General features: G+C 40.9%; 2 protein-coding genes across 2 annotated transcripts in view; both read left to right on the top strand.

Annotated features, from left to right (window-relative positions):
- The window catches only part of arid3b (AT rich interactive domain 3B (BRIGHT-like)), a 30284-nt gene extending 13203 nt beyond the window's left edge, over window positions 1–17081 (top strand). Inside the window, exons 5-9 of the mRNA XM_017713697.2 lie at window positions 11510–11693; window positions 11803–12053; window positions 13991–14293; window positions 14381–14470; window positions 14749–17081. Of these exons, the coding sequence (XP_017569186.1) occupies window positions 11510–11693; window positions 11803–12053; window positions 13991–14293; window positions 14381–14470; window positions 14749–14900 (980 nt within the window). The 3' untranslated portion in view covers window positions 14901–17081. The remainder of the gene's footprint in view (window positions 1–11509; window positions 11694–11802; window positions 12054–13990; window positions 14294–14380; window positions 14471–14748) is intronic.
- A 3438-nt stretch (window positions 17082–20519) lies between these two features.
- Window positions 20520–24013, top strand: syt18b (synaptotagmin XVIIIb). Its single transcript, XM_017713626.2, has 2 exons — window positions 20520–20956; window positions 22076–24013. Exons 1-2 carry the CDS (start codon window positions 20812–20814, stop codon window positions 23077–23079), a joined length of 1149 nt encoding a protein of 382 aa, XP_017569115.1. The 5' UTR covers window positions 20520–20811; the 3' UTR covers window positions 23080–24013.
- The last annotated feature ends 118 nt before the right edge of the window (window positions 24014–24131 follow it).

Below are 24131 nucleotides of genomic sequence, written 5' to 3'. Positions count from 1 at the left end.
ATCCATCCATTTTCTAAGCAGCTTCTCCGTCAGGGTCGCGGGGGGGTGCTGGAGCCTATCCCAGCAGTCATCGGGCGGCAGGCAGGATACACCCTGGATAGGTCGCCAGTCCATCGCAGGGCAGACAGAAAGTCACTCACACACTCACACCCAGGGGTGTAAATTACAAAGCTTTTGAAAATGCTAATAAAATACCACATTCATTTAAGACAGCTAGATGGTTAGGGTAAACGAAATGGCTCAATTACATTTTGAAGTTTTACACGGTTTTACGCCTTATGAAATTTGACATGGTTTCTACATTCTTATCAATTTGATAAGATTTGTAGAAGTGTGTAAATTGAGTAGTCATGCCGGTCTCTGTAATCTATACTGAGATTTCTTATTCTGTGAGAGAATGTCAAACAGTCGACCACCAATGGTAAAATTGCATTATTCCAGTTCCACCTTGGAAAACTAACCCAGTTCAAATAGTACTCATGACAAGTAATGCTCTAACGTTAGATGCTTTAACAACAAACTGTCTGTAGGCTAAGCAGTCAACCTCGATGTATCTTGGTCTGCAGTATCTGCTGTAGGATTAGCAGACAGTGTCTGTGCAGTGTCATTGGCTATTTGCTTTGATTTCTTGTAGAAACACAGCTTTTCTCTGCTGTTTGTTCTCAATTGATCATTTCAGAAACTTCAATCAATCAAAAATTGCTTTCATGCAGAGTGAAACACGCATGCGCGCATATGTACACACACTTTACCTTGATACTCATGGGCCTCTATCCATTGTCCTTCTTGTCAAAGTCTATGAAACCTGATAAGACTGGAGGAGCACAGAGGTGGGGGCTGCAGGCCAGTCGGGGGAGGGATGTTTGGTGTGTGTGTGTGTGTGTGTGTGTATATATGTTCACAGGGGGCAGGTGGGGTGGCCACTTCCTCGGGGCCTGGGCTGGATCAGATAGAAGTGGGGGAGAGGTGGATTAAGGGGCCCTCTGTCCTTCTGTGAAAGATTAATGAGTCCCTAAAATGTAGGGCCCCACCTTTGATATGAGGAGAATGACAGGCAGTGGAAGAGAAGAGACAATGGAAAGGCTGGAGAACCATCAGCAGGGTATGAAAAAGGGAAGTAGAGTGGATGGGAGGTGAAGGAAATGGTGACTAGATAGAAGAGCAAAAAGCATAGTTTATGAAAGGGTGCTCACACTGAGAGCCTGCAAAGAGTAAAAAGGAAAAAATGTATGTCATGTTTCAACAAAAAGTTGATTGTATTCCAAACACATGAGGAAGAGATGACAACGAATTAGTAATTTGCTTATTATCAAAGCCCCCACCCAGACAGATAGACATGTTTTTTCTTGCTTGTAATAAAGGATCATAGACATTCAGAAATATTTTCGAAGATTTTTTAATTAATTAAAGTATTTGTATTAGCATGTCTGTGTTCACTTACATTATAGCCAAACATTAGCCAGGTGTTCACCTAGTTGTCAAATTAAATTCAACAACTGACATGTCCCATAAACTGCTGCATTCCAACAGCTATGAGGAAGATAATAAAAAAAATCATAGTTTTAAAAACACTTTAGATAAACATGTAATTTAGAGATAAATCTTTAATCTTGAGCAGGTTACTGTTGCTGTTTGTTTTAATTTTACAGACAGAATGCATAACTGTTCTAGTAATGTTCTTTTACTGTTTATCACTTTTTTGTCTTTTGTAAGGTAAAGTCAAGTCTTAATTTCTTTGTCAGTCCACTGATTCCTGCTGCCTACTGCTGTGTTTCAGAACTTGTTCCCATTGACAGTTTGGCAGACGTTTTCCCATCATAATTTTTTTATCTGCAAAAATATATATCAGAGTTACACTTGTCTTTGTGGAGAGTTCAGTTATTTCTCTGCTGCACACGAGAATGGGAGCATGTATTGTGCTGAGTTAATGTTAAGTGTGGCATGTCCTGTTTGTGGACATTTTGTCTTTTGGCCATCCTGAGGCTTGTTATTCTCCTTGTGTGTTTATGACATCCTGCTGAATGCACTTCCTCGGTGTTTTTATGTGTTCTGCTGCTCCCCCTGCGCTCTACTCTTTTATGGTGACTCACTTGAGATTTATACTCAAAGACAAGAAGATCCCTCTACCGCTTTCTTTTCCTCTACTGTGCACTTTTTGACCTTTTAGTATTGTTTAAATAGACACAGACACCGGTAGACTGAACAGTCCTGTGCTTTATTCTCACTGTTTCTTCTATTGGCCTTTTTAAAGCGCTGAAATGGAGAGGCTATAATCAAACACACACTGTATGAGTGTGTCACAGTCAAATGTACATATTGTTTGATTAACAGTGATGTTTATATGAACTCAAACTGATATTTGATGGTTTTGTTGCACTCCAGAAAAGCAGAACATTTTCACTGATATAGGGCTCCTGTGCTATTATAATCATTACATAATAACTGTTGTTGCCGTCGTCATTGTTGTCAGTTAAGTCACAAAATTAGTTTTGGTTTAAAAAAAAAAAAAGGCATGAAAGGTAAACTTAATGCTTTGCCTTAGTAATACAATCCTTACCTCCTGGTATTAGTCTACCTTACACACACAACTGATATTTGTGCAAGTTGAGCTTACAGAGCAGGTGGGTAGAGAGTGGCAGAAGATGACAATCATTTCTTCAAAATGAAAGGTGTTTGTCATCCAGTTCAGAAATACTTTATAACGCAAGGAATAGCCTCCGCAGTCTCTTACGCTGCCACATCTGCCAAAGTAGATGTTATGATGGTTTCCAGATACCTGTTTATACTAGAAGGAAAATGAGAGGAGGATGTTTATCGTGCTTCAGAGTAGATCTGAAATTTGATGTTGGCCATGATGTGATTGCGTGGATGTGGTTCAGCTGCCAATGTGTCCAATTTTGTGGTGGGTGGGTGGGCCCCAGACGCTGACAAAGTACTGTCAGGCCATGTGTTGGCTGACAGGGCTCTTTTTGCAGTAATCCAGATTCCCTCCCTTTTGTCTAAGCAAAGGAACTGCTGCTCTTTATGGATTTTTGGATTACGATTTGAGGTTGCTGAGGGTCAGCATGAACACTGATGCAAATGTGACCAAAAGAGCCAGATTTTACTCTTGGATCTTGCTGTTTTTCATTGTTGAAGCAAGGATTCTTTTATCTGATGCTTGTCACTTTGATCTTGCAGCTGTACTGTTTGACTGGCCTCTTCGCTGCACAGATTTTTTTTCTTCTTCAAGGCCACATCTGCAGAAGTGATTTAGGTCTGTACTTACTTATGTCCAGAGCATATCATCATACCATCAAATAATTTAATTTTACATTTATATGTTGTAGCCTCTGTAATCTGACCTCTTTTTTTTCTTTTTCATTTTTTCTACACTTTTTGTGGGGATGGGGGAGTAGCGAAGTAGCGCGCAACTTTTTGTAGTTAGCTACAAATTTTAGTAGCTAGCAGCTGTAGCGCCTACAAATGTTTTTGTGTAGCTATAGCACAAATTTTTCGCTACAGGCTTCAGTCAATCCGTGCAAAAACGGGCCCGCACACCCCACACTCTGATCACCTCTTTCTAGCAGTCTTAACTCGAGTCGCAACCAAAATGTTAAGAAGAGCCGTTTTGTCCTTTCAGCAATAATCAAACCACCTTGGCCACAACGTTTGTCAGTTTTACCGTCTCGGCTGTAAGTATGTCTCAGTGCGAGTTGATGTTGTGATACAGGCTGAACATACAGTGAGGAAAATAAGTATTTGAACACCCTGCGACTTTGCAAGTTCTCCCATTTAGAAATCATGGAGGGGTCTGAAATTTTCATCTTAGGTGCATGTCCACTGTGAGAGACATAATCTAAAAAAGAAAATCCGGAAATCACAATGTATGATTTTTTAAAATAATTTATTTGTGTGTTACTGCTGCAAATAAGTATTTGAACACCTGTGAAAATCTATGTTAATATTTGGTACAGTAGCCTTTGTTTGCAATTACAGAGGTCAAACGTTTCCTGTAGTTTTTCACCAGGTTTGCACACACTGCAGCATTTTGGCCCATTCCTCCACACAGATCTTCTCCAGATCGGCAAGGTTTCTGGGCTGTCGCTGAGAAACACAGAGTTTGAGCTCCCTCCAAAGATTTTCTATAGGGTTTAGGTCTGAAGACTGGCTAGGCCACTCCAGAACCTTGATATGCTTCTTATGGAGCCACTCCTTGATTATCTTGGCTGTGTGCTTTGGGTCATTTGTCATGTTGGAAGACCCAGGCACAACCCATCGTCAATGCTCTAACCGAGGGAAGAAGGTTGCACCAAAATCTTGCAATACATGGCCCCGGTCATCCTCTCCTTAATACAATGCAGTTGTCCTGTCCCATGTGCAGAAAAACACCCCCAAAGCATGATGCTCCCAACCCCCTGCTTCAAAGTAGGGATGGTGTTTTTAGGATGGTACTCATCATTCTTCGTCTTCCAAACACGGCGAGTGGAATTGAGACCAAAAAGTTCTATTTTGGTCTCATCTGACCACAGTTTTCTCCCATGACTCCTCTGGATCATCCAAATGGTCATGGGCAAACTTAAGACGGGCCTGGATGTGTGCTGATTTAAGCAGGGGAACCTTACGTGCCATGCATGACTTTAAACTATGACGTCTTAGTGTATTACCCACAGTAACCTTGGAAACAGTGGTGCCAGCTCTCTTCAGGTCATTGACCAGCTCCTCCCGTGTAGTTCTGGGCTGATTCCTCACCTTTCTTAGGATCATTGATACGCCACGAGGTGAGATCTTGTATGGAGCCCCAGTCCGAGGGAGATTGACAGTCATGTTTACCATGTTTTCCATTTTCTAAAAATTGTTCCAACAGTTGATCTTTTTTCACCAAGCTACTAGGCAATTGCCCCGTAGCCCTTTCCAGCCTTGTGGAGGTCTACAATTTTGTCTCTGGTGTCTTTGGACAGCTCTTTGGTCTTAGCCATGTTAGTAGTTGGAGTCTTACTGATTGTGTGAGGTGGACAGGTGTCTTTATGCAGCTAATGACCTCAAACAGGTGCTTCTAATTTAGAATAATAAGTGGAGTGGAGGTGGACTTTCTATAAGCGGACTAACAGGTCTTTGAGGGCCAGAATGTTTGCTGATTGACAGGTGTTCAAATACATATTTGCAGCAGTAACACACAAATAAATTATTAAAAAATCATACATTGTGATTTCCGGATTTTTTTAAGATTATGTCTCTCACAGTGGACATGCACCTAAGATGAAAATTTCAGACCCCTCCATGATTTCTAAGTTGGAGAACTTGCAAAGTCGCAGGGTGTTCAAATACTTATTTTCCTCACTGTATAAACTCAAACTCAGATTCACTTTGATCTGCTTTAACCTTCAGCTCAGCTGTGCTGTAGCCACTTTTCTCGCTTCTCTGGAAACGTCTCCATGACATTCTTGTAAAATATCTATCAATGTTTGACTTTTTATGAGGTTGAAGTCACTTCTCATCCTCCAGCTTCTCGTTCGAATTGTTCTGTTCCACCTTAAATGGTGCCAGAGGCGCCAGATTGTACTGCTGCACCTTTTAAGGTGGAACGGGAGAATTTGAACCAGAAGCTGACTTTTTTGCGAGTTGCTGCAGATTAAACATATCAGGAAACCAGAGTGATTATAAATGGAAATTCACGTAAAGTCCATTCATCTCCAAATTATCGATTCGTTTCGTTCTCTGCATTGCTGTGATCAACAGTCTGCATGTCAGCCTTCAGTGTTAAAGGCTGGTGAATTAGCAGTTATGTGTTAACTCCAAAAATCTAGCTCTGCTGTGGAGCTGCAGCAGCTCTGCTACAGAGATTATTCAGGCCTGATTCTCTCAGCCTCTCAGACCCTGCTCTGAGGGTCCATGGTCCTGAGCACTGAAGAACAGGGTAAAAGGGGGCTAACAAAGTATGCAGCAAAACACATGGACTACAGTCTGTAATTGTTGAACTACAAAGTGCACCTATGTAGTACGTGCAGCCGATAAAATGGACAATGAGTGTCGAAACAAGGACATAATGTTATGCCTAATTGGTGTATCTTGCTGAAATGCTTAAATTGGAGCAGTTTTATTTCAACAGTTGACAGTGTTTTTCACAAAATTATCTGGTTTGTATTCGGTTATTTTTGTTAGAAAAAAACCTGGAATGATTTGACTTTGCCTTTTAGTCTTAATTTTTGTTGGATATCACACCGTTGGGTGTGTAAGTTTGATTGTTGGCTACACTTTGGTGAACTTTTTGTACATTTGCTGCTTTTCAATTGTGTGTTTCTTTCTGGCACAGAATTAAATGCAGTGGCTTGTTCACACTCAGTTGGGCCTGTTTGGTGTGTGATGTGGAGATTCCCAAACACCTGACAATTGCTCTTTGAAAGTAGCTAAAAAGTAGCCACTACTCTTTCTGGAAAAGTAGCTAAATTGTAGCTAGCTACAACTTTTGGGAAAGTAGCTATAAAGTAGCTAACTACTAATTTTTCAGTAGCTATCCCAACCCTGCCGTTTTGCCCCATCAATACTCCTTGCCAGTTCCTGCTGCCATCTCGTCTTCCTGTGTCATATGATGGCTGCTAACCTAGGATGTAGCAGGCGTGTGTTTTTTCTTTCACATGTGTAGCCAATCAGCGCATAGTTTAAAGCTGTAGTGGGAGTTAGAGGCTTTACTGTCCAGTTCTGTAAAAGTAACCTAACCTACACCTACAGTGGGTTAGCTTTGCTTTGAATCAACAGGAAAGAGAGTAACTAAGTCATCCTTCCGAAGCAGCAGGATGTTGGCATCAAATTTGAACCCCAGGACGACACAACTTTTCAGCCAATTGCTGAATTTAGTCGCATTGTCATTTATGTTTGTTATGCAAGCTTTTTTAGATAAAACTCATTGCTCTAGATGATGACCAATTACCAAATTACCTTTTTTTTTTTTTTTTTTTTTTTTCACATCAGAATTTTTTTGTGGATGATATAAATGTGACTTGAGCTACAACAAAATGAACATAATTCCAGTTTTCTTTTCTGCTTAGTTAGTTACTTGTCAGGTTTGTAGTTAATAGTTATTTGGCCAAGCAAACATTTGTTGTTTTTGTCGTTGTTGTTGTACACCTACTTTGTACTAGAGCACAACAGAAATAACAGTAAAATATTTCTCTCTGCTAATTGAATGTTTCATGATAATTCGATCATATACCACGCTTAGCGACTGCCTGGATTGAGTTGCAGTTGCCATTTACTTTAAAGTTAGGGTATGTTTATGCATATCCGATGTAGAATACGTCCCGTTCTCTTGTGCCGGGATCAGACCACGCAGTCCCAGGATCAGTCTTCCACTGTGGTCACTTTAGGCAATGTGTCAGATTAGGCAATCATAGTGCCATTAATTCATAGCATATCTTGGTCAGACGCTGACAACACTACTAGTTTGACACTGATCAGTCATTGTGTACATTCTTGCAGGAGTTCATAGATTTTCAGGGAAGAGGGCCAAGAAATTGTTAGTTGGAAGCATTACGTGTGATACCGGCAGTTTGGGGGGGGGTAGGGTTAGTGTTAGTGTTACAAGGCTTAGTGTTACAAATAGAAACGTTGCCACAGCTCAGTGAACTTTTCCTCTATTTCGTTGTTCCATCTGACAGTTGCAACAGCAACGTCCCTCTTTCTCTTTACCTTGTGTACATATGTGCGCACTCTGTCATCCTGTTGTTTAACAAAGAATGAGTTACAGGAAATGTCAAACTAGACAATATATAGACGAAACTAGAAATATTCTGACATGCTAGACTTTTCATTGGCGTGTTGTGGGGCGTCCCAGACACATGTAGCATCGCAGTTCTTTGATTATATCAAGACCTGTTTATTGTTCCTGTGCTCATATTTGGGACAGAAACTGGAAACTTGCTGGCTGCGCCCAAATTGTGTGAAAATCAAGCTGAATTCATGTAATTTTATCTTGACATTATTACCACATGCCAAAATTTAGAAAAAATTGTGTGTTTCTCTGTAGATATTCCCACATCTCTTCATGGTCATTCGTAGTTTAGTCACGGTGCTGGAGTTCTTCTTGATACCTGAACATTTCTTATTGAAACTGATTCTAACTGGGTCTTGTCTTCAGCCACCATATCATCCAGAATGTCTGATCTGGTGTGAGACCATGCATTTCCTCTGCCTCCTTCTCCTTTCCTTTCACTGCAGCCCTACAGTAAGAAAGGCAATCATTGTTTAAGCCAGAGTGTGGTATTTCCTTCATCCAGTCAGCATCGCAAGGGCCTGCTATTGGTTCATTAGAGAGTAAAGGCTTCTTAATGTGGGCAGCTGTTTCCTCCATTTATAGGGCAGGGGTCAAATCCACTGACCTTTTTTTTTTTTTTTTCCTTTTTTTTTCCCCTAGCAGGACAGACAGAACGGGGGAAGGGAAAGCAGAGAAGGGGAATAAAGTGAATAAAAATAAGATAAAGTCTAATTCTCCTATAAAACAAACTAATCTGAGAAATCTGGAAACTCCTGTTTTGCTCAACTGTTGATTTAAAGTTTTGTAGTTGCAATGACTGGCAATTTTATAGAAAGACAAATGAACTTTTATTTTGTCATCATTCTTTTATCTAAATATTACTGTGCCTGGAAGTTTTTTTCTTGGGTTTTTTTTCCCCCTCTCTTTCCCAGGCTTGTTAGTTGTGACTGATTTGCTTAAGGCTTAGCAAGGTCAGTTCCTACTTGCGCTAACGCAGACTGTCAGGCTGAGGGGGCGGTTCTAATCACAGCACTGCTCTGCCTAATGTCAGGGCTCACTCTTTTATGTCATTAACCTTTCCTGTTTTTATCCCGATGTCATTTCCTCTTAATGGCCGCAGAAAGGTGATTAGTTGCTTTTAGATAAGCATTAGGCCTTGGAAAAAGTTTTCATGATGTACAAAGTAGTGAATGGCTTTTCCACCATGTGCGAGTATGGTCTTACAGTTATGGAACATGCCACAAGGGTTCTCCCTTGACAGGACTACTTCACATCCCATACTTTTGACCTGTTTCTAAATCCCTAGCATGGTGACCTGGGGTTAACCTGGAGCTTGAGCCCGTTCACTGATCTTTTGATGAACGAGTAATGTCATCCCCAGCGTTAAATAACTCGTTTTCAAAGCAAGACCTTGCTCCTGTCTCCCCAGGGAGTGCTGGGCCCTGTCTTGGAAGCCATGCGGTTCTAAATCACTCCATGCTCTCTGGGTAAATTAACACGTCATGCCTATTGGCATACTCCTGAGAGGGGCTTCAGAGGCAAATGAAGGCATGTTGCTCCTGTTAAATCCCCACAGAAACACAGCTCAGATTCATCTGCCTGATGAAAGAATAAGGTTAAATATCATGGTTTGTCTTCAGAGGTCTTTTTTTTTTTTTTTTTTTTTTTTTTGGCTGTCTAAGCTATATTTATTCCAGAGATGCCTATAGGACACATTTCATGCTAGTCATCCACTTGTAAGAAAACAGACATTTGTTAAAGTAGTCATGATGAAATAGCTTAGCTGTTAAGAGTGTTTTCATCATCTGAAATGCCTATTGACCGCTACCGGTGGAGGCTTTTTGGAGTGCTTTTTTCTTTTGGCTTAGGAAGCATCAGCCCCCATGTGATTACTTTAGACAGAATATGTAGTCATAAGTGACGTGATGGTGATTCATACTTATATGCAACCCACCCAGTCATATTTACAATGGACAATCATAATATGCTGTGAACTGTTCCCTGAAATGTCTACTGTAGTGTGAATTCAATAGACTAAACTTTAATAGTAGAAAAGCATCTGTTTTTGTTTGTTTTAATGTGCCTTTTGGAAAAAGTGCAATAAAAAGTACCGGGAATCCAAAATACGGTTTACAGTAAAATTCACACATGGCTGTCTGAAGAGATCTCATCTCCTGTTCATCCATGTGGATGTGTAATTGAGAAGGGCATAATCCTAACCTCAGCTCACCAGAGCTATTCCTATCTGCCCCACACACATTAATTGGTTTTGTTCTGGGAATGGTATAGGTATAGGGTAGGATCTCTCTCTCTCTCTCTCTCTCTCTCTCTCTCTCTCTCTCTCTCTCTCTCTCTCTCTCTCTCTCTCTCTCTCTCTCTCGCTCTCACTCTCTCGCTCTCGCTCTCTCTCGCTCTCGCTCTCATCCCCCTCCTCACCTCCCCACACAGACACTGGGCTAACAGAGAGTGTGTTTGGATTTAGCGAATACAATCCTTCCAAATGAGCTTCATTACACGGGCCTATCCACACGTCCCCCTGCTGCTAGCGCTCATGGATTAAAAACTTGCCCCAATCCCTGTTCAGATGGGCGGGGTGTGGAGCACCAGGTCTCACATTGAACCTTTTAATTAATGCCTGGTGCAGCTTCTTACAGCATTACCCCTTCCCATCTGCCAGCCACTTTCATACTTAGCACTGCAGCACTCTTGTATACAGGGTGTGCCATATGTAATTTGACATTGACTTTTTTGTTTCCCTCAACTTTTAGTATGAACATTGGTGGTGCTCTGTCAGACTTGTGATGTGGCCACTCCTAACTTTAGTTAATAGTGCTTGTTTTGTTTTTTTGTTGTTTTTTTTTTTTTACAGTCTTGTAAAAGTCAGTAAGTGAAATACGTCTAATACCATTGAGACCTTTAAAACTGCATGCTTAACAGTTGGATATTGGATATGTACATTTGTCTGGTTCCTGCTGCTGCTATTGGCAGTCACATCATCACATCAGTTTCATTGTCCCTTCCACCATGTTTCACAGACATGGTATTTTGCTTTGGGTCAAGATTTCCTTCTTCATCTTAGTTTTCATGCAGTTTTGCCCCAGTGCTCTTACATGGACAAAAAAGTAAGTAGCGTTGGAACAGCTTTCACAATAGGCATTATTTAGTATGTGTAGAGCTCATAGTGGTAAGTGTAGAGCTGTAAGTGGTGGCCTGGGGCCTGTGCCTCGACTAGGGAAGTACAGATGAGGCAGAGGTGTTGATGATCTGACAGATGTTTGTCTTACAGAGTATAGTTTCTGTAGTGTTACAAATGCAACAAAATGAATAAAATTCAGTGCCAGCATTGAATGCCTTCTTGAACATTCTCCTCTTTTCTGGAAACAGTAAATGTCACTTTGAAATCTAAATATTGAATTTTTTTTTTAATCTGTCAATACTGATATGATTCTGGTATTATTGATGCTTCCCCTTTGGGAGGACTGAATGACACTAGCACATCCATGTTCATTTACCAACTTTTCAGTCAGTCGGGGCCTGCATACATTATATGACCAAACAGCTTCACAGTTGGGATGGGGTGCTCTGAAGTGTTTGTCAGTCCTGAAAGCTTCATAGTCATTAAAAGAAAGGGGTGTCCACCCTCCACAACTGTTTTTACTTCCACAAGGAGAGACAAAAGCATGGATATATAGAAATCTATATGCTGCACGTCGCATCACAAGCACTTCACAGCATACTCTCTCCTTTAGAGTTGAATCTGATTCTTTGTTTTGTCTTCAGGTACACCAGTGAATCGTATCCCCATCATGGCCAAGCAGGTCCTGGACCTCTATAAGCTCTATAAACTCGTGACTGAGAAAGGAGGACTGGTAGAGGTAATAAATAAGAAAATTTGGCGAGAGATCACCAAAGGCCTAAACCTACCCACATCCATCACCAGCGCAGCCTTCACCCTCCGCACACAGTAAGGATTAACGTTATTTTTCACGTTTCACATGTTACTGTCCACTCAGCGGTGTTCAAACTGTTGTGTTTGAAATTGTACAGTATCTTGATCTGTGTTCTCTCTGTAGGTATATGAAGTATCTCTACCCATATGAATGTGAGAAGAAAGGGCTTAGCTCTCCTGGGGAGCTACAGGCCGCCATCGATAGTAACCGCAGGGAGGGCCGACGCCCTGGCTACAGTAATAGCCTCTATCGCTTCTCTCCCTCGCCGAGTGGAGGTGCCCCCCACATCCTCTCCCCTCCAAAGATGCACCTGCCTGCTTCTGGACACAATGGCCTGCAGAGCACACCTACTCCAGCTCTTAAAAAAGGGACAGGTAAATGCAGCTGGATTTACATGCTGGGAATACCGTTTCCTACATTTAAACAGCTTTGTTGGGCAGTTTAAAACCCCTGTCATAGGCCATTACAGCTGACAGGCTGCTCTTAAAGGTGCCATAGAATGCATTTATTCAGTATTTTAAATTTATTCATGTGTTTGATGTTTGCATAAAAGGTATGTGACTCTGGTCAGGTGAAAAATACCCAGACCCATTTACAACCCTATGATTTGACTCTAGAATGACACCAACTGTTTACCCTTTTTTGGGGGGGCTCAAGAATAATTTGCTGAACTCTGATTTGCTGGTTTACAGCAAGGCTCCATGATGGCTCACAGAAGCAACAAATAATATACCTAACAGTACAAGCTACTTGCTTTTGGTTTCGACAGTAGCAGAGAACCATCAAACTTTAATCTGGTGTCAACTGTCAAAAAGTGGATAAAATCACGCAGCGTGGCTGCTTACAGATGGCTGTTGGGATTGTGATGCTAATGAAATTGAACTGCCCCTCCCTTCAGTATCTACATTGACGGATATTGTCCTAGGTTTCAGTAACTGTCCACAGTGAAATGTGCAGAGCTAACTAACCAGTCCAGGATCCTGTTAAACGTGTGGAAGCTGAAGTTGGCTTCCTATTTGCCAGCTTGTTTGTGAATTTTGAAGGAGGAGACTAAAGTTGACGACTTATCAGTTCTTTGAACCAAGCTCTCCTTATTTAACTATGTCAGTATTTATTCTGTACAATCATTACACTGTTTTAGCAAACCCTCTTTGGGGCTGTAAATGCAATTCACATCCAGTAGTGACCCTTGCTGAACCAGCAAACATGTTTATTAAGACAAGTTAATTGTATGTGAAAAGGGATGTTTTTTGCACAACTGAGCTATTGTGCATTTAAGGATTCAAGCGCCACCTGCTGTCACAATACCAACATTCTATAGTTCAGTATCTATATATACTCTTCTCTTTTCCAGTTATCAAGATTAATTAAATTAGTTGATAAAACTATAAACATGCTATTAGATCATTTTAATGCCAATATGCAAAATACATGTACAGCATTTTTAAGAAAGCTGCATATAAGGGCAGGCTGCAGCAGACAGGAAATGTGTCTAGGAAATGGAGCAGTTTTCCTGGCCTGCAGGGGCTGATTGGGAAAGGCCATAGTGTGAAAGCCATTAAGATGAAGGTTTTCCTGAGGCCCTACTGCAGGCAGTCAACTTGGGGGCCCCAGTTAACACATTACACAAGACTGCAGTTCAGCATGCTGTGCTTAACTACATCACCTAACTATTGTCTTATTAAAGAGCAACTCATTGCAATTATTTTTTTATTGTAATGATGTAATATCATTATGTGGTTCAGCTGAAAATGTAAAATTGACACAACCATTCAAAAGTCTGGAATCATTGCAAAATGATTTTCATTAATATTAAACCAATTTTGCAGATACATTTAATAAAGTTGGCGCTAACTTTCAATTAAATATTAGGAAGCTTTTAAATGAAGGAATTTCATGTGTCCTGAATAATGAGCAGAGCTGTGTGGTTTCATTACTGAGAAAACTGAAGAATAGAAGAATGAAGATGTCCGTCTTCTGTCTTTTGAAAACTGGTGATCAAATCTTAAGGCAGAGAGCTGTCCTTCCAGTACGTTATTTAGCATTTAATAAACATTTGTTCCCAGCATTTACAATGCAGAATATTGACTGACATAGTACTGTACTTATGGTTTCTAGTTTTTGAATTCAGTCTATGCTGTATGGTATTACAAAATAAAAAAATCTATTTATATCACAGGTAATTCCAAACAGTAGTGTATTGGTCTAATGAGCAAGCAGTTTTTGGTCTGAGTAGTTAACTTTTAGCCCTTTTTAGTTTGTATAAAATGATTCTTCATCGTTCTTATAACTGTTCTGTCTGCTTTCTCAGTTCCTGAAGAGGGTCCTGCCTCCATGTTGCCAGGCCGAATCCCTCTAGCTCTGGCTCTGGGTCATCAGCAGCAGCAGCTGGCCCGGGCTGCCACTCTCGAGCAGCTGCGTGAGAGGCTGGAAACTGGCATGGGTGCTTCAGCTCTGGCCACAGCTCCTGCTATGGAGGCGCCAGAAAGAAAGATGGCACGCTTGGCAGAGGAGCAGCAAAGGCTGCTGCAGCAGGCCTTCCAGCAGAACCTGCTTGCCATGGCATCACAAGTGAACCCTGCTAACCTCCGCGTCAACAGCACCAGCGTACGTGGTGAGTCTTCAGGCTTTAATCGCCTACATTGTGGAAATTTGGAATACAATGATAATATTTAATAATTATGTCTTCTCCCTTCCATAGAGGAAAAACAGGATCTGTCTCTCAGTATCTCTTCCAATGGATCAGCCAGTATCACAGTGTCCGTAGAGGTCAATGGGATTATTTACTCAGGTCTGTGACAGAATTGATACCATATGAAAATGTCATAACCTGTATTTATCTGTATTGTGTTTAGTTATGGTTATTTTAGTTTTTATGCCTTTCACTACTGTTCTAAAAGAACCTTGTCTTTCCAGAACGGTAACTTTGAGAGGAAGAAAAAACATTTTTAACATTGATTAGTATAATAATGATTAGTATAGAAAATCTGAAGAAAAACAATGGTCTTTTTAGGATAATGACGTTTGTGTAATTTGCTTATTTAACAGTCTTGACCTCTATTTGTACAGGTTCCCTGTATGCTCAGAAGTCCTCTGCAGCAATGCCTACATCCTTAAGCCAGAGCTCCACCCATAGCCCCAACATCGCCACCTCCTCCAACTCGTCATCCTCCTCCAAGGGCCCCGGTTCTGTGGAGCCAGCTGCTGCTGTCTCTCCTTAGCTCCCAGCAGCCCTGACTAACTATAGTCACCCTCTCCTGGAGAAGCACATCCTGTCTATGGAGAGTTTTTGGCCATCCAGTGGACTATCAAAGCCAAGTCTACCTCCTTTTGAGATCATTCAGGCTCATTCCTGCTGAGAGGGGCCTCAACTTAGAGTTTAATAACTGCTCTGCCTTGTTGCAGATGGCCTGTGCCCTTTGCCACATGTCTGCTACAAACTCTCTCAGGACTTGGATGATCAAGAGAATGATCATATCCAAAATCACAACAAAGACCTCAACTATCTTAATGAAAATGCAGTTATAAGCACGTTTCTGTGCGCCACACATGTTTAGCAACTGTACTGTATGCCTTCCTGTATGCATACTCATCCATAGAGTCATCTGTTTACAAATGACGCTGCTAAACAATCAAGGCAAAAATACTCTGCCAAAATCCTACAGTGGGCATTTAAACATTTTCCCATCAGTAGGTGCTCTTTTGTAATTATATTATGCACGCCAACAGTGGATTCCAGTATGTCAGGGCTGAGCACTCTGATTGCTGTCTGATCTATGAATAGAAGGGTTTTTGCTTTTTTATTCATTTTGCTGGATATCAAATGGACCACAATCCCATCAAGTGTTATTTGCAGTTGTTTTGGTAAACAGTGGGGTCAAACTTTTTTTTTTTCCTTATCCTTTGTTTCTTTATTTAGTGTATTCTCATGATTTGATTGTGGATTTGTTTTTCAGTTGTTTTAGTTTCTAGATATACAAATATTAATTTGATTTTCAGGTATGGATTTTTGAAGAGTTTTGAGTATTGAATCTGCAGTTTACACAGCTTAAAGCATACATTTTGCTATTCTAGACATTTTATAGACAGATTGGTCCAAAGAATGGTCTTGACCATAGGCACGACATTAGAGGGGACACTCGGTGTTCCACAAGTCAATCACTTAGATGGCGTCAGACTATCAGTTACAGGCTCATTAATATGGGTCCTTATTAGCATTTTATTTCCTCTGTATGTGGAGATGGTTTGAGGAATTGTTCAGATATACTTTTGAATCAAACCAGGATACAAAAAAGCACGATAATGCTGAAATCTAATCAAAGAAATATCAGGGTTTTTGTTCATATACAATCCGAGTTCTCGCGATGCATACTGATCCTGATCACATTGTGCTAAAGGAAAAACAGGAACAGCGCTTTAAGTTTGGGGCTTTTTGTTGTTGTTGTTGCTTTTTGTTTTTTTGGCATTCCTCCTCTCCTTGAAAAATGTCTTTTTTTTTTGTTTTGTTTTGTTTTGGTTTTTTTTCTTTTTCTTTTTACTCTCTTATGACTTTAGACCTCCAATGCCTTTCCATATTGGAAAGCAAGTTTCTCAGGAATTTCAAATTGATCTCGGGGGTTTTTACCTCAGCACCACAACGCCTCATGTCTCAAATGAACAAGGCTAGATATACCTCAGCTGGAGAAGTGAAATAGCTACCTCAAAATTAGCTTTGTATAATATAAGTCAGGATTTACCTCAGAATTAGCTCCAGACACTAGTTAGTCAAATAAAGATATTTTGAGTTTTATGAATTATCTCTGAAAGTACCTCTTATTAAATTCTGACATGTTCTCAGGTTAGCAGTGGACAAAATACCTCAGAAATATGTGCATAACTAATGACCGAACAACTTTCATGCAGTGGTATGAGAATTATTAGAAGTTTATGATGTTAAAGAGAGAAATCTCATATCAAGTGTTTGTTTTTTCTATAAAGACCATGTGTCAGTGGGATTGGGGTCGATCTTATTTCAATTCGGTCAGGTCGGTTTAGTACCTGATAACTGTAAATAGTGATGAATTTCAATTTTGAATGGAGCTTTGTTGCATCTATATGATTCACTGAATTAAGATTAGATTCCCCCAAATCTTACAACACGTAGCAGTCTTTAGTAAGGGATGTGGTCAGGAGGTGCTTTTGTTACCTCTCAAAAGAACCATATTTACTATCCCTACTTTGACATTTTGTGCTTGAAAATTTCCTACAGATACGATATCTCTTATTACCTCTTTTATTGTAACGGATAACTACACAGCCGAAAACCAAAGACCATCTCACTGTATTTCTACTGTGCTCTCTGGTGTTCTCACTTTATTTACACATGGAGCTTGACAAAGTGGAATTAAAGTCTGAGATAATGCAACAAACCATGTCATTTGTTTTTTTTTCCTTTTGTTAATGTTGGCAGTTCTTTTATGGTTGGTTAGTTGTTGTGTATTCTGAGGTATTTACTGGAGTGTTTTAAACAGTTCCTTGGAGATTTTGATCTTGCTGCTCTTGGCATACTATTTTGTGAAACAAAAGCAGAATGCAGTTCATCATGTTTAACACCAAGAGGCAGTATTACCTTCACTAGGTGCACAGACAGTATCAGAGATTTGCTTATACTATATCAAAAGGCCCTACATTTTTCTTATTGGTTATTTTTTTTACACTTAATTCAGTTTTGCATGACCACTTTCCAAACTCTTTCTTCTTTAGACTAAATAGATTATTTCAGGTACCGTTCCATTAAGACTAATTATATGTAAATAAGCCCTGTTCTGATCGGCTGCCCTGTGTCATGCCTCATTGAAAAAGCAGTCTGGGCTGAATCACTTCTTAAAACTTCAGCATTGAATATTCAAGAGTAACCTACTCTAGATTGATCAGGGTGGATACATTTATTTACACTACAAAATAACTCAGAACAGCCTGTTTTTGCACATTTTATTTCCATATATGGACTGAAGTGAATGGTAAAGTTTCAAAATGTACCAATGTTTACATACTACATTAGGTTGATACTTGAGCAAACATGGTTCTTTTTCAGTGTTAAAGTAACACTTCACTGATTTGAGAAGTGACTGAAATCTGTCAACACTTTATTTGATAGTTCCCTGTAGATCTATAGATAATTAAACTATTACTTTATGGTGATAGTTGATTATCAGTAACATTAGGTTAGGTTTAGGAGTAGGTTTTCCCTTGAGGTTAGGGTTAGGAATAGATGCAATAGAATCTTCCACACTTCAAGTTCACTTGTGCTTAATAGATATTTAGTTGAATGTTACATAAAAATATACTGGGCTTCCACAACGTATCTACAGTGGGCCATCCAAATAAAATATTACCCTTACAACTATGTGGGTAACATGGCTAACACGTAATGGAAGTCTTTAGAAAATCTTTATAACTTCTATTGTGTTATACAGTGTAACGCCGAGGAGTGATGAGCCGGACGCATGTGCTGAGAGAAGCGAGATTTCTTAGGGGCAAATCCATTCTCAGGGTGAGAGAGCCAACAAGGAGAGAACAAGGGACAGGCATTACAACAAAGGAAGACGGTAAACAATGGAGGCCAGCAGAACAAAGACCAAATGATACAATACAAACAATACACTACAAAGACGAGCAAACAAATAAGGAAAAACACAGGGCTTAAATACAGAGACAAGAAGACACAGATGATAAACACAGGTGGTACAGTTAAGGGCAGGGTCTTGAAAACAAGGGGGCAGGACCAGGAAAACATAAGGAAGCAAAACAAAAGCACATGGAGGACTGGGTGAGGCCAGTCATGACAGTACCCCCCCCCCCCCCCAAACACAGACACAAGGGACCAAAACCAGAGGCAGAATTAGACAGGGACAGGAGCTGGGGCGAAAAGAGCAGGGACAGAATACGGACACAAGGAACAGGGCAGGCAAAGAAATAAGAGCAGAGGCCGAGGCAGGTGACAAAGCAGGACATGGAGCAGACACAGAAGGAGAACATGGAACAACAACAACAACAGGAGCCAAGGGCACAGGCACAGAAACAGGAGAGACAGCACGAACGAGCCGAGTGCCACAGAAAGGGTTTCCTGCGCATTCCTTTCGTCTAACCTCGTCTTGTGCTACAGGTCGCTCCTCCACCGCAGCGTTGCTTTAGACAGGTAGACCCAAGGCGCTTACCTGGAATCTCGGCGTAACACAAAGCCGGATATTTCTTTAAAATTCTATGGGAACGACGAGATGCCCGTATAGTCTCAGCGCCAGGGGACTTGCTGTCTCCGGCTTGGTTGAGACATGTCTAACTCGAGCTGCATCGAGACAGCCGTTTTGTCCCAATGGAACAACCACATACCGGAGTCTCGCTCTCTCACTGCGTCCTTGGGCGGCGTGTCTTTCTGTACGCCAAGGAGCAATGATGAGGCGGACGCATGTGCTGAGATTTATTAGGGGAAAATCCATTCCTGGGGTCTAGAGAGTCCAGGGTCAGAGAGCCAATACGAATAGAACGAGGGACAGACATTACAACAAAGGAAAACAGGCTAAACAAACACCAAACGATACAATACACTACAAAGTCTAGCAAACAACTAGGGAAAACACAGGGCCTAAATACAGAAACGACGAGGGTTACTAAGACACAGGTGATAAACACAGGTGGTACGATTAAGGTCAGGGTCTGGAAAAAAACAAGGAAGCGAAACAAAAGCACATGGAGGACTGGGAGGGGCCCAGCCTCTTAGGTAACATACAGCCTCTTAGCTCCAGTGCAAAGCTAAAGAAAAAACCCTCAGACACCAGACGTTTGACAATCAGTTATGTTTGGTGTAACATTATAGGCCTCAATATACAGTAACATCTAATGTTTTTTAATGATGGTTAATAATTAAAAAAAATATATTTAATAAATATCCTCACTAATAAATGGGAACATTTGAATTATTAACCATATGTTTAGTGGCCTTAATGCTCAACTAATATTTTGAATTGTAGAAACCTAATCATTAATAATACTTTGCTATTAATGATTTAGTTTTTTGATACTTTTAAGCCATAAAATATGTAACTCAAAACATTACATTTGCTTATTTTCATGCTTGCTACTTTGTGATGCATAAAACTTTCCGTAATGTTAAGCATTATTAAGTGCTTAATATGTGCCTTTGTAACAGTAATCATTAATTGGAGCCCTATACAAAGCTGTGCCTGTGCATTTATAAATATATTTTGTGCCTCACACTTAAATATAATACATCCATGAAAAGCATTTACAGTGCTTTATTTGTATGTCACTGAGTAAGTAGTTAATAATCAATATTGTAGTGCTTATTAATGCCAAATAGCATTTATACAATAACTACCACTGTCAGACAATTAAGCTGATATTTGTGGAGTGTTACCAATTTTTTTTCTTTCAGATTTTTCCCTGTACCACACAATTTTACTTTCTTGCAGTGTAAATTACTGCCCGGCTCCACTGGCAAGTTGTTGTTTTTTTGTTTGTACTTGTGGGCATGGTGTTTATAAAGTGCTTTACTACTCACTCTGATGACATAAGAAGCTGCTAATGGAAGGGACAGCTGACATGGATTGTGTTAATGATAACCCCACCAGAGGAGAAGTGGTTCAGATTAGAAGGTAGATAAATACAGAGCGCTCATCCATATAGGTGCCTGTGATTGATGTAGCATAACCCCGCCCACATTCTACCTCTGTTACTAATTTTGGTCTTTCCGCCAATCCGTCAGTCAGTCTCTCTCACATCAGCACAGGGGATTACTGCTCAGCTCATATAAACAAGCTGAATACATCAAGCTTCATCTGGAACAAAAATGGATTGCCACACCAGCACCAACAATCACATCAGAAAGGGAAAGATCTGTGTATGTGTTTGACAGAGGTGATGTGAGCTTGTTCCTTTGGTCATTTGCTCGAGCAGCGGTTCTACAAGAGTCCTGTGAGAACTAATGATAACAGATGGAACAAGCACAGCTCAAGTTGGAGGAAGACACTGGAATAGTCTAAAATTCATAGCTGGGCATATTTTGGGGTTCAAAGATCAAAGGATGTAGTGAAAGCACTGGACTCCAGCAGGGACAGCAAGTGTCTGCATGTCATCATGTCCAGTGAGGATGACGATCACTCCGGGCAGCCAGTGTGGCACTCTGTGCTGATCTTCTGCTGTAAGGGCATGATTGAGGGCATCATTGTTGTGCTCTTCATGTGGCTGCTGATTCAGGTGCTCTTCACTAAGCACCTCGAAGGTATGTCCTCCCTACATGCTACCTTTTTCATTTGGATTGAAATTCACAAAGCATCTCCATTTAGGAGTGCTGCTTTTGATCCAGCATTGTTTTGACTAGTCCTATAAGGAGTGTAGGAAATTTTATCCTGGATCTGTTGTCCTATTTGAGGTTTGTGAAAACAGATCTAACACAGAGGTTCAGTATACTGCAGAGCTTAGTGTTCTACCTCATGCATCATGCCTGATTCAGCTAATTAGCAAAGGCTTGATAAGTTGAAAGGGAAAACATGAACCTCTCCAGGGTTGTGGCCCTCCAGGAACCAGGAGTTAGACACCCCTGGACTAGTAGAAATGCTTGTTCTGTTCCAACTTAGGATGGACAAATAGACTGGTAACACTTTACTGAAGGGTAGCATTCATAAGGCTACACAACACCTACATAAGCCTTTCAGCTGACACAAGCCTGTATAGACATTTGTAAAGGCTTGTTCCAACATGTATCTATTGTCATAATAATAGCTGATGTGAAATGACATGATGATAACAGATGCTTGTTGTAATAAGCCTTTATAAAAGATTATGCACGTTTATGTCAGTTGTCATTAAAGGTTTATGAAGTTGTCAAGTAGCCCTACAAATACTGCCCTTCAGTGGTGTTACTACTGAGGTCTTTAAACATCATTCAGTCTCAAATTAGTCTTTATTTCAAGAATAATCAGCTGAATGTGGTAATTACTCTCATTCTGACTCAAACATTCAACATTGAACCCAGTTGTCATTCTGCCATAATTTTTTCATGTGCACCATTCTTCATTTCTCTGCTGTTGCAGCTGTTAGAATTTTTTTCAAACTTTATAAGAGAAATTGTGAGATATTTTGTCTTTCAATTAAAAATACATATTTTAAGTAGTAAAACACTGTGTAACTATCAGTTCAAAGCTAAATCAACATCTGCACTCTTCCCTCTTTTTTAGTGCCAAAGACTAAATAAAAAGGTCATTGTCCTTTTTTTTGGATTGTGTTCTAATTAGGATTAGAATTCCTCTTCTAAGGATTAACGCAAAGCAGTTGTTCCGTCATTTAAATAGGGGCTGAGGTTGCAGATTAATTTGTCATTCTGACTGTCATATCTGTTCAGTCCACCTCCAGATTCTGCTGGGAGTGGGCTTGATGATGTTCTGTTTGTCTCTTATCCTGGGCTGTGTCCTGTGCTGGCGACGGACGAGACAAAAATGCCCTGAAGACAAAGAACACTCAGCATCTCCCCCTCCACCTCCAGCTGCTGATCATGTGACCCTTGCCATAAGCCCCTCTCTCTCCACAGAGGCCATGTCCACCAAAATGCAGTATGAGGAGCTAGAAGGGGACGTTCTCGACTATCCATCTGCCTTTGGAAGCTCCACACCATCGGATGACGATTTTACTGCTATATCTTTTGCCTCAAGGCCTCATGCTACCTCAGAATTTAATGAACAGCCCAAGTCCTGCTTCCCATTACGACGTCTCAGCTCACCAACCCTCTCCTCACCACTCTACAGGCCAGTGACCAGTGGGCGATCCTCACTGCCCTCCTTTCCCAAGCTTGGACTCCTGTCGAAGACCCAGAAGGTGCTTAAGCGCCACTGCACTGTGTCAGGGGACACTCGCCCAAACAGTGAGAGCATACAGCTCACTATGCCAAGTCCAGTATCCCTCTGCGCTCTGTCAGGCCAGCTTGTGGAGAAACCTCTGCTTCCCAACTATGGTTTGAATTTAAGCTATAAAGACCCAGATCCCTGCCTACATTTTACCCTGACCTTCTCACCAGCACAACGGACCCTCACCATCACCTTGCTCAGCCTTACAGGGACAGTGCATAGGCTGGGAGAGTTGTTGGTTCAGGCTAGTCTTGCTCCACTCTGGCCAGGCTTATTGCAGATGTCTGACCAGCACCACAGCCTCAGCTCTGACCTCCACAGAAAGAATCTGGTGTTTGAGGTCAGCACTTTGGAAGCGCTTCAGAGCTGTACACTCAGACTTATTATGTTCACCCAGGAAGTAACTGGAACAAAAGCCTCCATTTTAGGGAGCCTGGAAATACAGTGTGGGAGAGTAGACTGGATATCAGACAGACCCATCACTTGCACAAGAGCATTAAGATGAACTCTGGATAATACGCAGAGGGAAACAGTCACATCAAATTCACCAGTGCTGTTCCCTGTATTGGATTAAGCCACAGGTTCCTGACCCTAGTTCTGGAGTGCCATTTCCCCTGCACATTTTAGTGATTTCCTGCTTTAACACACCTACTTCAACTCCAGAAGTCCCAGGCTTATTACAAACTAAGGCTTATTATTCAGTAAATGCATGGACTTCACTGCAAACTGGCTGAGCTATTCTTATGTAACAGAAGTGTGCAATAAAACTTTGGGCGCGCCGCTGGGCTCTGGCCATACAAGGGGTTAATTAGCTAGTTAAGTGTGCATAAATGACAGTTCTGCAAGACCAGGGCTGGGAACTATACTATACTGTAGAACTGTGAAAGCACTCCTCAGTGTGTGAGTGTTTTTGTTGAGCTTGTTGTTGAGTTGGAAACCCATTTGTTTTAGTCAGAATGTCTATAGGGGGAGGCAGGGAGACCCTTGGGCAGCTCTTAGTCATGCAGCACTAGACTTTGGCCCATAAAACGAAGGTTGTGGCTGAAATTATAGAACATACCCAAGTAGGCCAACTCAGTACACCCACACCATCATGTATCTGTCTCATATGATTATTTGATACATTCTTTGAATATCTCACTGGTTTCACTGATCATAGTATTATCTTGTTTTATTGGTCATTGTGAAACAAAGAACTACAAATTAAGTGCACATGGAATGGAATTACATACAGGCATCAATATACCCATGATAGAAATGTCCTTCAATGTACTGAAATCATAATCATAGATTGTATATAGCAAATGTAGCATGTCAGACTGTTATGCAAGGGCCTGGGTTTTTATCCATATTCTGCTTTTCAAGCGAGCGCCTAAGTAAGCCTTGATGTTTGCTTTTAATGTTTTGGATTAAATGAATGTCTTACAGGCTCTAAGTTCCACAGGAGATCATCTCATTTTTTTAATGACATTGTAGTTTAATCCTCCAGACGGCAGTCCAATCCTTTCTCTTTCTGTCGCTGATCCGCTCAAACCGCTGCAGTATGAAGCTGTCACC

The sequence above is a fragment of the Pygocentrus nattereri genome, chromosome 11, assembly GCF_015220715.1.
Source record: "Pygocentrus nattereri isolate fPygNat1 chromosome 11, fPygNat1.pri, whole genome shotgun sequence".
In the NCBI taxonomy this organism is placed as follows: Eukaryota; Metazoa; Chordata; class Actinopteri; order Characiformes; family Serrasalmidae; genus Pygocentrus; species Pygocentrus nattereri.
Note: the sequence above shows the minus strand (reverse complement) of the source record. Positions and strands in the feature narration are given on the sequence as shown.